The sequence below is a fragment of the Fukomys damarensis genome, unplaced genomic scaffold, assembly GCF_012274545.1.
Source record: "Fukomys damarensis isolate Sample0158 unplaced genomic scaffold, DMR_v1.0_HiC HiC_scaffold_15, whole genome shotgun sequence".
NCBI classification, from domain to species: Eukaryota; Metazoa; Chordata; class Mammalia; order Rodentia; family Bathyergidae; genus Fukomys; species Fukomys damarensis.
This window is the reverse complement of record NW_022900927.1, coordinates 29,583,289-29,597,669: the sequence shown is the minus strand read 5'-3', so window position 1 is coordinate 29,597,669 and position 14,381 is coordinate 29,583,289. Positions and strand designations below refer to the sequence as shown.

General features: G+C 36.8%; 1 protein-coding gene across 1 annotated transcript in view; it reads right to left on the bottom strand.

Annotated features, from left to right (window-relative positions):
- Tbk1 (TANK binding kinase 1) overlaps window positions 1-14,381 on the bottom strand; it is a 58,739-nt gene that overhangs the window by 38,029 nt on the left and 6,329 nt on the right. Inside the window, exons 3-5 of the mRNA XM_010644523.3 lie at window positions 5,876-6,016; window positions 2,803-2,932; window positions 149-330 (exon numbers count right to left, since the gene is read on the bottom strand). Coding sequence (XP_010642825.1) covers window positions 149-330; window positions 2,803-2,932; window positions 5,876-6,016 — 453 coding nt within the window. The remainder of the gene's footprint in view (window positions 1-148; window positions 331-2,802; window positions 2,933-5,875; window positions 6,017-14,381) is intronic.

Genomic DNA, 14,381 nt, shown 5'->3' with positions numbered 1-14,381 from the left:
AAAAAAAAAAAAAAAAAAAAAAGAAAAGAAAAGAAACTTCAATTTTTGTCATAAAAATTAGCTTTTATAGTGAATTGGTTGACCAATTACCTGATAATATAAACCTATATCTAGCTTTTAGAATTGTAATTAGTGGTAGATAACTTACCAAATATTCTTCTGTGCCATAAAGAGAAACAAATTGTTCATCATCTTCTAATTCTCTGGCTGCACCAAAATCTGTGAGTTTGTACACAGACTGTCCATCCTCCCCGATGACACGCATGATGTTTCCTGGCTTGATATCACGGTGCACTATGCCATTCTCTCGGAGGTGATTCATTCCACCCACTTCAACAATAAATATAAAGCGAAATCATGATGTAGGTGTCTATGTGTACGTGTATGTTCCAAATTCATTGATCTTATACATTCATATTCACTCAAACTATTTCTGAAACTGTGTTATAAGGTGGTCCAATTATCATTTCACCCAGTATCAGCTAAGGAGACCTCTTGGGGGTTCTGGGAATTGAATCCAGGATCTTTACACTAAGCTCTACACCTAGCCTTTTAAAAAAATTTTGTATTTAGAGACATGGTCTTGCTAAGTCACCAAATTGCCTAGGCTGGACATGAACTTGTGATCTCTTGAAGTGGTGCTGTGATTACAGCCGTGAGCCACTGTGCCTGGCCAATCTCTCAAACACTGTTAGGAAAACATAACAAAATGTCTTAAGTATGTGAATTTCTAAATTTATACATACACATACATATGTAAAACTTAAGAGTAATAAAATTTAACAATAACAAAGACTCCTAGAAAGACAATCTTTCACCAGTTTTAGATTTTTTACCTTGAGAAAAATAAGTCATATAAAGTAAACTGGATTCAATAAATAGTTAGAACCAAACAGAAAGAGGGCAAAGTGCTAGACTTTTTCCAGAACAATATATTTCTAATATGCTTGGTACTATTCCAAACAGTCCATTTTTTCTTTTGTCTTTTTAAGAGCAAAGGTGGCCACCCTGCTGAAATTAAGCTATTTTGGTTGACAATGTCACTGACTGATAACGTCAAACATCTGTTTGATAGTCAATGGATGAGAATGCCCCTACTCAACTCATGAAAAAATGTTTGAACGTATCAATGTATCATCATTAATACTCAGGGTTTCCAATATATACTTAGGAAGGCATCAATTAATTACCTATCATACCTATCTGATTAAACAAGCTAGTTGGGCACCTGTAATCCCAACACTCAGGAGGCTGAGTCAGGAAGATCACTACCAGGTTGAGACCAGCCTAGGATATAAGAAGTCAAGGCCAAGCTGAACCACATAGTACCCTGTCTCAAAAAACCAAAACCAAACCAAACCAAACCGGCACACTACTGTTTCCCAAATGGTCTCCACTCCACTTTCAGTGTCAAAATTCCCATTAAATTTATATCCCCTTTAGATCATGAGCCTTTTCCCATTCCTTTCTTTCCAAGAAGACAGTCACTTCCTTTGGTTGACGTACTTTAAAGAAAGTGCACATTTTTGAGGTATAATGCTGTAGTGGGTTAATGGTCAATTTGTAACCCCCCCGCTGAACAGAATCAGCGTGTCTGGGCATGGAGCATCTACCTGAAGACTGCTACCAATAGCCATAAAAAGAGAACCAGAAGCTTGGCGTGGTGGCACACACCTGTAATCCCAGCACTCGGGAGGCTGAGGCAGGAAGATCGCTGTGAGTTCAAGACCAGCCTGGGTTACATAGTGAGTTACAGGTCAATCTCAAACTACATAGTGAGACCCTGTCTTAAAAAAAAAACCAAAAGAGAGAGAGAGAGAGAGAGAGAGAACCAGAGGGGAAGATCTTAGCCTGTTGTTTTTCTAGAAGCTTGATGCCAATGGTTTTCCTGATGTGAACTAGGCTGCTCTGATTTGAGGGGGAGCTTGGGGTCTGCTGTTGCCGGGAATGGCTGCTGTTTTCATCAGGGGAGCTCTGATCTTTACCATGAGTACCACTTATTGGCTTCAATGTGGATCCCTCAGATTGGTGGCACAGATCCTTCATCTCAGGAGCATAGATTTTCTGCCTTCCACTACTGGCCTTTGGGCCTTCCAGGTACAGATCCTCAATATGGATAAACATAAGACATTGCCATGGGCTCTAGGCCACTGGCTGGACTCAAGAAGGAAATTGCCATGGACTTGAAGCCTTTAGTTGGACTTGTGTGGGAAACTGCTGGGATGCAGGCCCTCAGTAGAATGTTTTGGGCTTCTAGTGTGTGGTTAATCTCTTGCACTCCTTGCATTTGACTCTGGGTAATTATCATAAAATAACATTATAAGTTATGTATCCTGTATTTAATGTATTCCCTTGCCCAATCCTGCTGATTACAACAAATGCCCCCAACATTATCTTTTAAAACATATAATTCAGTAATTTTAGTAGTCAGACTTATACAACTATTACCACTAACTTCAGAACATTTATATCATAGCCCAAATAAAACCCATTCATATCAAGCCAAAAGAAATTCTGCACACATTAGCAACCATTCCCCAACTCAGCCCCCAACAATCACTAATCTGCTTTCTGTCTCTATGAGATGAACATTTCACATGAACGAATCGTGATACTGTGGCCTTTTGTGTCTGACTTTGTTCTTACTGCTGAAGTCCAATTTATCTGTTTTTTTCTTTATTGGCACTTGGTCATATCTACTAGACAGCACTGTATAAAGGTCTTTCATTTTGCATGCAAGAAATTTGTTTTTTCATTCAATGCCATTAAATTACATATATAAAATCATATAAATAAACATACCCACATCACGTAAAACAATTAAAAATTCTGATTCTGGTAGTCCATAGGCATTAGATGGCTCTTCTAAAACAGTATATAAACTCCCACATGGACAAAATTCCATAATGAGTACTTTATGTCTTGTTGTTGTCTGAAAAAAAAAATCACTGACTGTCAATCAATATAAACAATAAGCTTCAATTATATGGCAATACTTAGCTGATTTCATTTAAATGTAAGATTTGGTACAATGATGAAAGCACTTTGAATTGGTTCACCTGGGATTCACTAAGATATCTGTTCACATTATAACAATTAGTATCTTCCAAATTCCTAATATATAAGAAAGTTGGATTTGTTTTGAAAGAAAAACCAGAGAAAACTGGTTATGTCTAGATCACAAAATCATAGTTACAATGTTATAATGGTTCTCTTAAAATTGTCTTTAATTTCTTGTGCATAATAGTACATTTAGAACAACAGTTCTCTTAATAAACTTTCTACACTTGAAATCTGTCTCCTGACAAGTATTTTTTACCTCAAGGAATGGAGTCTTAGCCTTAAATACAAATGGGTGGCAGAAATGCTGAGTATTCCTTCTTGCAACAAAGTTCAGGTCTGCTCATTTGCACCTGAGATGATTTATTTTAAACCTTTATTTTAACGTACCATTGATTATAAGATGCATCATCAATACTGTAACAGCTTTATTGGGAAAAGGAAATACTATCAAATTACATAATACACAATGATTGTAAGATCCAAGCCAATTTTAGACACTTAAAAATTTCTGTCTTAACATCCATTTATTAACTTTTTGTTTTCATTTTATAATATTTTCCACATATCCCCAAAACACTTTTTATAAATTATTTGAATTTCTCTAGTAATTAGTAGTTATATTTTTAAAAATTTAAAATAAAAAACTAAATTGTTTTTAAATGATTATACATATATTGATTATTGAAAATTTTGGAAACAGACAATTCCATCACCCAGGGATAATTATATTAATTTTCCTTTTCTTTTCAGCCTTTTTTATATGGGTCAAATCACACAATAGATAATGTTCATACTATATATAACATCATATTGCATAAATGTCTTTAGTTCTGATTTTCTTACAGAATAGCATATGGTTCCAGGTGATTAAAATTATAGTAAATACCCTTTTTGGTTACTGCTCAACTATTGCATAATGAAGAATTAACTTTACCCAAAAAGAAGACTGGCTTTTGGACTGGCTACCATGAAGCAATTTCTGGTCTCTAAAATGTCCTATCTGGAAGGAGAGTTTTTTTTATCATCTGAGAGCTTTCGCCAAATAACAATGTGATTTATGATGGAGACTTTAAGACACATTTTATCAGCTTTGCCCTCCAAAAGAAATGGACACTGCAGGAATGAGTCCAAACCTATAGAGAGCACTGAAGACTAAAGATAAGCTATGCAGGCAATATATGATGGACATCCAGTAATCTCTGTATTGTAAGGGCTTAGGTAGGCCTTCCTAGTTGGCAATTCTCCATGAATATTTCTGTACATCAATACTAGAAGGCTAATGTGTCTCAGGACAAGAAAACTTACATTTGTAACCTTCTCATTTTCTACCGTGTCTCTTCCTTTGGGTGTTCTAATCCATACACTTTATAACCTTAAGTTTGGCTAACTCTGAATAACTAGCCATTATGCACAATGATTATAAGGTCCAAGCTAATTTAGACACTTAAAAATTTTAGTCTTAAAACCCATTATTTATTCCCAACTTTTCTTTTTTCCTTTTATAATACTTCCTACATATCCCCAAAACACTTTTATAAATTGACTTTCTCTAAAAATTAGTAGTTATTTAAAAAATTATAAAATAAAGAATTGTTTTTAAATGAGTATACATAAATTGATCACATATTTTCACTTACTGAACTTTTTCTTTTTTAAATAAGTGACAAAATCTTGCTATCCTATCTAAGCTGGCCTGAAATTCACAATCCTCCTCCTCCTGCCCCAACTTCCAAATACCTGGGACTACAGGTGTACACGATTATACTTGTACTCATTTATTCAACCACTCTGTATTATAAATAGGGCACCAATTAACATCTTTATAGTTACATTTGATTAGTTATTTAAAAAATAATCATTGAAAAATCCTATCACTAGGAATATAAACTACCAAACTGTTTCTCCAAGTGGATTTTATTGATTATTCATATATTAAGCAATTGAAATAGACTTGTCTATGTTATTTCTGATTATTTTCCTATTATTCTTACTTTTACTATTTCTCCCTAAAATGAACTGTATCTTTTGTAATTCAACTTTATAAATTAATCTCTTGCTAACTAGATTATTCTTTTTACAAAGGCTTCTGTATTGTTTACTTTCTCTTTGTTTTTATAATTATATCAATTTAACTTCAGTTAGCTTTTCTTTTTTTTTTCTTTCAGTAATTGTTATAGCTTGCATCTAGATGTTCCCCCAAAGACTCATGTGGTCATAGGTGGGGCTTTTTCAGAGGTGGCTGGATTTAGAGTATGTGATATTGGGATTAAGGGTGGGTGATTACTAAATTACTCCACTGAGTGGTTTAGCTCTGCCCTAATCCTGATAGACTAGAAAGAATATAAAAGGAGAAGCTGCTGCTAAGGTCCTTCACTTGCTTTGCTATTGCTTCCTTGCTTCTGCCCATCATAAATTGTTTCTCCTCTGTGATGCTTCTCTGCCATGCTACCCTGTCTTGGAGCCAGCCGACTATGGACAGAAACCTCTACAACTGTGAGCCAAATAAACCTTTTCTCCCATAACTTTGGGCTCTGGGTATTTTGTCTCAGCAATGAGCAAAGTAACAAACTCTCTACTATATTTCTTATAGTATTCCATTCTTATATCTTATTTCTACTGCTTTATCTATTCTTTTCTTGTATTTTATTTCTATTGCCATCTCTATTCAAGAAACCTGTGAACAGAAAATATGGCTGTCTGAGCCCTGATTTTCATCAGTTTTAAAATCATTTTTTATAATATTAGATTGTGTCTCCTAAATCATAACAACCATAAACATGATGACAAGATTAACTAAAAGTTAACTACTTACCTCCTCTTCAATAGCAAACAATTTGACAATATTTTTGTGGTTCAGTTTTTTTAAAACTTCAAATTCTCTCATTTGAACATCCACTGGACGAAGGAAGCTTATGTTATTAAATACTTTGATAGCAAACAAGTCACCAGTTTTCTAATAAAAAAGAACAGTATTATTAGTATTAGCTATAGCAATTTATATTTCTTACAGAATGTCATGCATTCTTTAGGTAAAAGTAATTTGTACTAGCATTCAAGTTTATTTTAAAGTTAAATTATCAACTGCTCCATATTTCTTTCAAATTATACATTTTGGAATTCTGAAGACTATTTTTTAATATTATAATTAAAAGTTACATTGTGATACACTAACGGCAAAAATACACATCAAAAGATAAAAGCCCTAACAGTATAAAAAATGAAATTATTCTCTAAATAAGAAATTGAAAGTGAAACTCATGTGTCTCCAGGGCCTAATAGATTGAAAATTATATTCCACCCATGAAATTTTTATTAAGACTATCAAAGCAATAAAATTGTTTTTCAGAAATATTTCCTGCTTAACACTGTGTGTGTGACACGCACTCATAAACAGGAGCTGGAGAAATAGGTTAAAGTGACTTCTTCTTGGTTGGATTATATCACAGCTGCCCTCGGTAACTTTCTGCAACTCCACTTGGATGCTTGTTTATTCAGAAACCAACTCTGAAGGAACAAGAGCATTTCTTCTTCTCTACAGAGTACTGCAGCACCTGACACCCTATTCTTACCTAACCTGGCTTATTGAGAGTTCGCACAGCATTAGAACACACAGCTGTAGCTGGGAGGGACTCTTAAGAGGCACAAAACACATGTGTAAGTTTCAGGCAACATCACACCGCACATTCTTCACATAAACCTTGATTAATCTCTCTTCCAGGCCTGACCACTTCTTTCTAATCACTCCAATCAGCAGGCTATTCCATGCGGCCAGTCTAGATTCCTCTGAGTTTTGTCTTCATTTTTCCCCCACGTATCCAAGGCTGAATTTTCCTGAAGCAAATGGAAAGCTCATCTCATCTTTGAGCCTGGGGTTCAAGTTTGCTCTGCTTAAAGATATTTCATGGCTCTCTGAATGTTAAGACCTTTGTAGTGTTCCTACTTTATTACTGTTATATTACTTTCTATAGACTGTCAGGACCACAGATTCACCATTTATAGCCATCATCCATAACTGCCTTTATCCCAGAACCATATGATCTTTTTCTTAGAACCATTTAGCTGCTTACTAAGTTCAATTACACTGTTTTTCCATTTTTTCAGCCTGGGTAAAGACAATACCAAATCTATATTATCACCAAACACAGTTAAGGATACTTTCTTAAACTCAGTTTAAAATAAAGAGAATACTAATAGAAAAGCAAGCAAGGAAAACAATACCAATGTTGCAATGTACCCACTATGATCAGTGCCAGAATTTTCTGAAATTTTGTAGTCCCTCATACCAGTAGAATTATTGAAATACCTGTAGGAATGTATCATTTTTCCCTTTATTCATCTGCACTTATCAGTCACTGTCACAAAGTCAAAGTATAGAAAAATAATAGAAATGTGTGTGATTGATATATATATATATTATAATGGAGATCTATACATCCTACCTGTAAGTTTCTTTTCTTTTCTTTTTGGTACTGGGGATCAAACTTGGGACCTTGTGCTTGCAAGGCAGGTGGAGGAACCACTGAGCTAAATCCCCGGCCAAGTTTCTTTTCTTAAAATTCACAATGGTCATCACACACACAAACACACACAAACACACACACACACACACACACACACACACACACACACACACAGAGTAGCTAAAGGCAATTTAATGGAAAAGTTAAGTAATATACTTTGAACAACGAATTCAATAAGGCCAGGAGCTTAGAGGAAAGTGTTTCATGCCCTAAAACTTCCAACCCAGACTTATATATACAGCCAAACTCTTTCAAAATTGGTGGAGAAATAAAGTAATTCCATGATAAATAGCACCTCACGAAAATCATAACCAGCAAGCCAGCACTATAAAAAATTCTCAAGGATACCCTAGAAAGAGACTATAAAGCCAACAATGCCAAAAACCCTAATAGAATGAATACACCAGGCAGGGTGAGCAGTGAGCTCGTGTGTAGTAAGCAGTAGGAAAATAATGCGATTTATTCTTCCAGTACTAATTCTTGATGTGAATGTTCTCAATTGACAAATCAAAAGTTTTAGACTGGCAGAATGGATCAAGAAACAAAACTCAACAATATGCAGCATATAAGAAACACATTTGATCCAAAAGAAATACACAGATTAAAAATCAAAGGATGGAAAACAATATTCCAAGCAACAGGTACCCAGAAAAAAAGCAAGAGTAGCTATCCTAACTTCAGACAACATGAATTTCAAATCAAAACTGATCAGAAGAGATAACGATTATAAATATATATGCACCACAAACTATGTGGCACACTCGACTTCATAAACACAAGTGGGCATAAAAAAATCAGATACATACCAACACCTCAATACTCCCTGTCACCGACAGACGAGTTAGACAAAAATTCAACAAATAAACATGAGTTGAATCAAATCTCCAAATAGACCTAATATCCAGAGTACTCTACCCAACAAGAGAATTGAAATTTTTCTCTGCAGCACATGGGGTTTTCAATATATGCCACACGTGAACCCATAAAACGTACTTAAGTAAATGCAAAAGTACTGAAATTATCCCAAGTATCTCAACAGATTATAGTATAATAAAACTAAAAATCATTGGGGGGGAAAAACCACAGAAATTATGCAAACACCTGAAAATTAAACAATAACCATAATAATGAATGGGTCACAGAAGAAATCAAAGAAATTAGACTGTTCCTTGCATTCAATGCCAGAACGACATAGTGGAACCTATGAGATATAATGAAGACAGTCCTAAAAGTTAAGTTTTTATCTGTGAATGCTCACATCACAGAAACGGTAAGTCCAAATAACCTAACTATAACAAACACCACAGAGGGATGAGACCACGTGAGCAGGCTAGTAAAAGCTAAGAGGTACAGATTTTATTCACCTGGGCAGAGGTGGCATAAAGGCAACTAAGAGGCTACCAGCCCCAAATAAAAGGCAGAAAGCTTTATAGGGCATGGAAGAGAGGATTAGCATGTCTATCATGTATATGGGTCACAGCAAATATTTGTGGTTGAGGTCCATGCAGCAAATTGAGGCAAGTGTGTGGATATTTTCAGGTAACTTGGCATTGCAAAGATGCTGTACTGTCGGGGATCTAGCTCAGCTGCTCTGCACCTCCCTCCCAAGCACAAGATCTTAAGTTTGATTCCCCATTACCACAAAACAAACAAAAAAACAAAAACAAAAACAAAGCAACAGATGCTCTACGTTGTAGTTGTTATCTCTCCATGAGGAACATACCATCCTGTGTTCTGTGTCCAAGATAGCATGGCTTTTGTTGGGTGGAGACAGCACCTGCATTTGATGCCTGTTTGTGTGTGTGTGTGTGTGTGTGTGTGTGTGTGTGTGTGTGTGTGTGTGTGTGTGTGTGTGTGTGTGTGTGTGTGTGTCCTGTCAAACTGTAGCTTGGAGTTAAACAGCCTATTCATGAACCATTTCATTACCAGGTCAAGCCTGACACTAACACTGTACTTCAACATCCTAGAAAAACAAAAATCCAAATCTAGAGCTACAACAAAGAAGGAAATTATAAAGATTAGAGCAAAAATTAATGAAATTGACAATTAAAAAAATACAAAGAATCACTAAATGGAAAAGCTAGTTTTTTTAAAAGAATAAAACAGGCAACCCTCTAGATAATCTTTCTAAAAATTAGAAAATCTCCGAATCAATGTAATTAGAAATGAAAAAGCCAAAATCACAATGGACTCTGCCAAAATACATAAGATTATTGGTAAATACTTTCAGAACCTTATGCTAATAAAATAGAGAATTTAGAAGAAATTGATGAAATTCCTAGATACATTTGAACTAAGAAAGCTGAACCAGGAAGATATAAAAACTCTGCATACTACAGTATCAGGCAGTGATACTAAAAAAGTAATTTTAAAAGCCTACCAACTAATAAAACCCGAGTCTCAATGAGTTTACTGCTGAATTCCATAAGAACATTAGGAAAGATCAAATGTCAATGCTCCTCAAACTCTTTAATGAAACTAAAAGGGCTGGGATACTGCCAAAGCCATTCTTGGAAGCTAACATTACTCTGTGTTATGTTTTATATCTAGATGTCCTGCCCAAAGCCTCATGTGCTCAGGAAGTGATTGGATCACAGAGGCATGACACTCAACACTAGATTAGTCTACTGATGAGTTTACAGAAGTAAAGCCTAGTTGGAGGAGGTGGGTCAATGGGGGCATGACCTGGAAGGTCATGATCTCTGCTTCCTGACTGCTATGCCATAAGCAAACCTCCTCTTCCATGACCCTTGGCCATGCCACCCTGCTTTGGAACCAGCCAACTATGGACTAAAACCTCTACAAGCTGTGAGCCAAAATAAACCTTTCCTCCTTTAAGTTGTGGGTGTCGTGTATTGTGTCCTAGCAACAAGAAAGTAAGACAGATTTTGGTAACGCAGAAGTGGGGTTTTCACTGTGATGCTACTGACCATGTGGCTCAGCCTTTGGAATTGGTTTGCAGGAGTTTAAAAGGGTTTGGAGATCAAAGCTGGAGAAGCAGCCTTAGAATGCTGTAAACTGAGCTTGATGGATGATTCTGGTTAAAGCTCAGAAGACCAGAATGCTGATAGAAATGCAGACAGAAGAGATCAGGTTTAGGAGGTTTCAGCAGGAATGTGTTAAATTCTGGCAGAAAATGTGTCTATATTTTGCTCAGGCCCTAAAACTCATTAATCTGATGGAAGTAATTTTTTTTGGGGGGGTGCCAGGGATTGAACTCAGGATCTAGTGCTTGTCAGGCAGGTGCTGGGCCACTGAGCTAAATCCTTGGCCCGGGTAGAAGCAATTTCAAAAAAGTCTAATTTTAAGGCAGTGGTATGGATATGGTTGGAGGCATTCAGCAAGCTCTACCACAGGAATCAAGAGCAAAAGGTATAGCTGAATGATTTGATTTAGAAAGGTTTAGTCTGGCCAGAAAGGAAGCTCCAGTGAAGTTGGAGCTTTTGCAGATGGAGCAGAGGACAGTCTGGCTGATAAAAAGGAGCAATAAAAAGAAGTCAAGTATTTTAAATCTGGACAATACAAAGATGCCTTGAAGGTATAGAAGGACTCCAAATGACCCTCAGCCTTCCCAGATTCAAATTTTTGCTTTAGGAGCCCCAGGACCTCAGTCTAAGGAATGGAAGGTGAACCCTCAGGATCCTGTTCAACTTGCTCAACCATCTAGGCCAGAGGTCTCTGCAACTACCTGTAAGATTCATGCATTCAGCTACTGCTCAAGCCGGTGGTAGACCATGGCATTATCCACATGGTACTGGTTTTACAAGCAGGCAGAATGCAACAGTTGGGTCAGGGAGGCTTCTAGCCAGATTTCAGAAGGCCTGGGAGGCCAGGCAGTGTGTCCCCGACAGTGTAGTGTGTGAAACTGTTGAGTGTGAAGCTAAAAGTAGAGTGGAGACCTCAGAAAGTTGGAAAAGCCAAGAATGTGGAACTGGCCTAGGTCATGGCAAACTGGCTGGAGAAGTAGGCATGACCCTTTAATTACAAGATCCTGGAACACACATGCAGAAGAGGTGTACTTTTATCTTGCTTTTTCCTCTTTTATTTGGCCCAAACTCACCCTGCAGAGCCAGTTTCTCCCTTCACTTTTACTTTTTCAAATAAACTTTGCCAATGCTTTTTGCTCATTTCATTTAATTCTTTGTTCAAGAACCTGGGCTCCAACTCCAAAAGGAGAGACAAGCAATCCAATACCTGGTAACTTTTATTTGGCAAGGCACTTTAGAAGAAGCTATCCAATAATATTAATATAACATCTGAGGAAAGCCACAAGCAGTGAGCAAAACCAGCCCGAGAACGAAGCCATGAGAGCTCCAACCATTAGCTGTAGGTGTGGGGCTGCCCAAGCCTTTGAAGTTCACATCTTGCCACAGATTGCCTCAGGTGCTGGTTATGGAGCTATGGATGTAATGTTTGCCCCACTGGATTTCAGCCTTGCTTTGGGCCCATTCCTTTCTATCCCCCTATTTCCACACTTTTGGAATGGGAATGTTTACCCTGTGCATTTGTATTTGCAAGTTAGTAGGGCTCAATTTTCTTTTGATTTTTACACATGCTCACAGCTAGGAGTTTTGTCTTATCTATCAGAGGGCTCTTCAAACTTGGCCTTTTCGGCAATGCTGAAAATATTAGGACTTTGGCAACTCTTACAGATGGACTAAATGCATTTTGCATAAAGAGATGGCCCTGAGTCTTTTGGGGGCCAGGGAGGAACATTATAGTTTATATGTAGATGTCCCCAAAGCCTCATGCAATCATAGGTAGGGCTTTGGGTAAGTGATTGGATCATGGGGCGGTGACAGTCATCAATAGATTAGTCCACTGATGAACCTATAGCTAAATGGGGTTTAGGAAGCCTGGTTGGGACAGGTAGTCTGGCATGGAAGAGTTTATCTCCCTTCCTCTTGCCTGTGCTTTCTGACTGCTATGCCACAAGCAAATCTCCTCTGCTATGCTCTTCTACCATGCCACTTTGCCTTGGAGCCAGCCACCTATGGACTAAAACCTCTATATAAACTGTGACCCAAAATAAACCTTTTCTCCTTTAAGTTGTGTCTGGTATTAGGTTCCAGAAACAAGAAGTAATCAGACACTCTAATTTCAATAGCAGAAAAGGACCCAACCAAAAAAGAGACCTACAAGCCACTCTTTTTAATGAACACTGACATAAAAATCCTCAACAAGATTCTGGCAAAAAGGATGCAATAAATTATCAAAAAGACTATTCATCATGAACAAGTAGGAGTCATCCCAGCAATACAAAGATGGTTCCACATAAGCAAATCAATAAATGTAATACAGCACATAAACAGAAACAAAGACGAAAATCACATGATCATCGCAAGTGACACACAAAAAACCTGTGACAAAATCCAACATCCAGTCATGATAAAAACTCTGAAGTAGATACAGAAGAACCTTATCTTAATCTGATAAAAACTATTTATGTAAAACCAATGGCCAATATCATATTAATTGAAGAGAAGCTTAAAGCTTTCCCTCCAAAATCAAGAATAAAGCATGGATGTCCACTATTAGCACTATTGTTCCATACAGTTCTCAAAATATTAGCCAAAATCACCAGGCAAGAGAAAGAAATGAAAAAAAAAAAAAAAAAAGAGAGAGAGAAAGAAATGAAAGGGATATGTATAGGAAAGAAAGAAGTCAAATTACTATTACTTGCAGATGACATGACCCTCTACAGTTAAACCAAAAAAATTCTACCAAAAGACTCCTAGAATAACCAAATTTAGTAGCATAGAGGATACAAAACCAACACACACATAAAAAAAAGAATAGCATTCTTGTACACTGACAACAAACTCCCTGAGAAAGAATTAGGGAAAAATATTTTGCACAGTAGCATAAAAAAATAAGTATTTAGGAGCTAACCTAACCTAGGAAGTGAAAGAGCTGAAAAAAGAGATAGAAGAGCATATCAGAAAATGGATAGATATCCTCTGTTCCTGGATAGGCAGAACTGATATAATCAAAATGGCCACACTTCCAAAACTGACATATAGATTTAATGCAATCCCAATGAAAATACCAAGAGCATTCCTCAGAAAACTAGAGAAAAAAAAATCCTAACATTCATAGGGACCCAGAAAAGACACAGAACAGCAAAAGCAATCATGAGTAACAAGAGCAAGGCAAGAGAAATCAGAATTCTGGACTTCAAGTTATACTACAAAGCTACAGTGGTAAAAACAGCATGGTAGGGGCCAGGGATTTAGCTCAGTGGTTCCACTGCCTGACTTGCAAGTGCAAGGACCCGAGTTTGATCCCCGGTACCAAAAACAAAAACAAAACAAAACAAAAAAAAACAAAAACAACCCCTCCAACCCAGTCATGAAGATCATGGAATAGAAAATGCAGAAACACATCCAAGCACATTCAGCTAACTGTTGTTTGACAAAGGGGCCAAAAACTTACATTGGAAGAAGACAGCCTCTTTAACAAATGGTGCTGGAAAAACTGCTATACACAAAAGACTGAATCTAGACCAATATCTACCACCATGTACTAAACTAAAATCAAAATGAATCAAAGATGTAAATATTAAAAAGAATCTGCTGGGAGATAAATAGGTAAAACTCTTGAAGATACAGGCACAGGCAAGAACTTCCTGAACAAACTCCCTCTGCACAACAGATAACACCAAGAATCAACAAATGGGATATGAAATTAAAAAGCTTCTGGGGCCGAGGATTTAGCTCAGTGGTTCTGCTGCCTGCTTCACAATCACAAGGAGCTAAGTTCAATCTTCAGTACCAAAAAAAAAAAAAAAAAAAAAAA